This window comes from Mus caroli, chromosome 17 (assembly GCF_900094665.2).
Source record: "Mus caroli chromosome 17, CAROLI_EIJ_v1.1, whole genome shotgun sequence".
NCBI classification, from domain to species: domain Eukaryota; kingdom Metazoa; phylum Chordata; class Mammalia; order Rodentia; family Muridae; genus Mus; species Mus caroli.
The window spans coordinates 28,221,465-28,222,732 of NC_034586.1; the positions used below are offsets into that span (position 1 = coordinate 28,221,465).

Consider the following 1,268-nt stretch of genomic DNA (forward strand, 5'->3'; position numbering starts at 1 on the left):
AAAAAAAAAAAAAAAAAAAAAAAAAAAAACCAATGCCAAAAGGTTGAACATGACTGGTGGACTCCAACTTCTTTCCCAGATGCTCAGGGGAAATTTACTGCGTCTATATCTTTGTTCAAGAACCATATTATTTCCACAAACTGTGAAAAGGTCAAAGGCCTCACCATTTTATAGCCCAGCTTGCTCAGTAACTCAAGCTCTCATTTACAAGTTTGCCTCAAAGAAGCACAAGCTGGTCAAACAGGCCACAGTACCATCTATCAGGCTGGGTTTAATTAGGCAAGACAGGGTGACAGGAAAGCTAAAAGCAACCAAGCAGAAACAAGGCAGAACACTCTGGTGGTCACTAGGAGCCACACTTACCATAATCACAGGTTGGCTGGGCACTGGTGTCACAGTACGTAGACTGCAAAGTGGTTTCGGATCCTTGGACAAAACCTAAACATATGCACAAGGTGGTTAATTTCCCCCAACCAGCCATAAGAAAGTGAGCGACTGAAATAGCATTTTAATACAGATTAGCAGACAAGTCACTCTTCAGTTCAGAAACCTCTAAAACCTATAGATTCCATACTTTAATTAGACCTCTGAATACATCAATCAGTATAGACAGGTCATGCTTAACTTGTTACAATGACTACATAAAAATGTGTAAACATTTAAGCTACTAGTCTATTTTGGTGCATAAAATGAATCCAAATTATCATTCAGTTACATAAGGAATCAAACCATTATTATAAATAAAGCTACTTCTGACCAGGCAGTGGTGGTGCACCTTGGGAGGCAGAGGCAGATGGTTTTCTGTGAGTTCAAGGCTAACCTGGTCTACAGAGTGAGTTCTAGGACAGCCAGGGCTACACAGAGAAACCCTGCCTTGAAAATTTCTTTTAAAGAGAGAGGGAGGGAGGGGCGGGGGAGAAAAGCTACTTCCATTTCAAACAAACATTGGGTTAGTTTTTAAATTATGTTAATACTAATATTTGCACCTCCTTGCCTGGCTGTTTCTGTATTTTGATAGAGTGTCTCACTTTGAGACCAAGGCTGGTCTCAAATTCACAGTATCTCTCCTGTTTCAGTGTCTTGGGTATTATAAACATAAGCCACCTGACTTACGATTTTAGTTTCCCCATATGAAGACGTGTGTACTGCTGAGTAAGAATTCCATCTTCAGGGCTGGTGAGATGGCTCAGTGGTTAAGAGCACCCAACTGCTCTTCCGAAGGTCTGGAGTTCAAATCCCAGCAACCACATGGTGGCTCACAACCATCC

General features: G+C 41.3%; 1 protein-coding gene across 3 annotated transcripts in view; it reads right to left on the bottom strand.

Annotated features, from left to right (window-relative positions):
• The window catches only part of Akap8l (A-kinase anchoring protein 8 like), a 32,860-nt gene that overhangs the window by 26,459 nt on the left and 5,133 nt on the right, over positions 1-1,268 (bottom strand). For all 3 annotated transcript variants that reach the window (XM_029470954.1, XM_021186101.2, XM_021186100.2), the window contains exon 2: positions 364-438. In XM_029470954.1, coding sequence (XP_029326814.1) covers positions 364-438 — 75 coding nt within the window. The remainder of the gene's footprint in view (positions 1-363; positions 439-1,268) is intronic.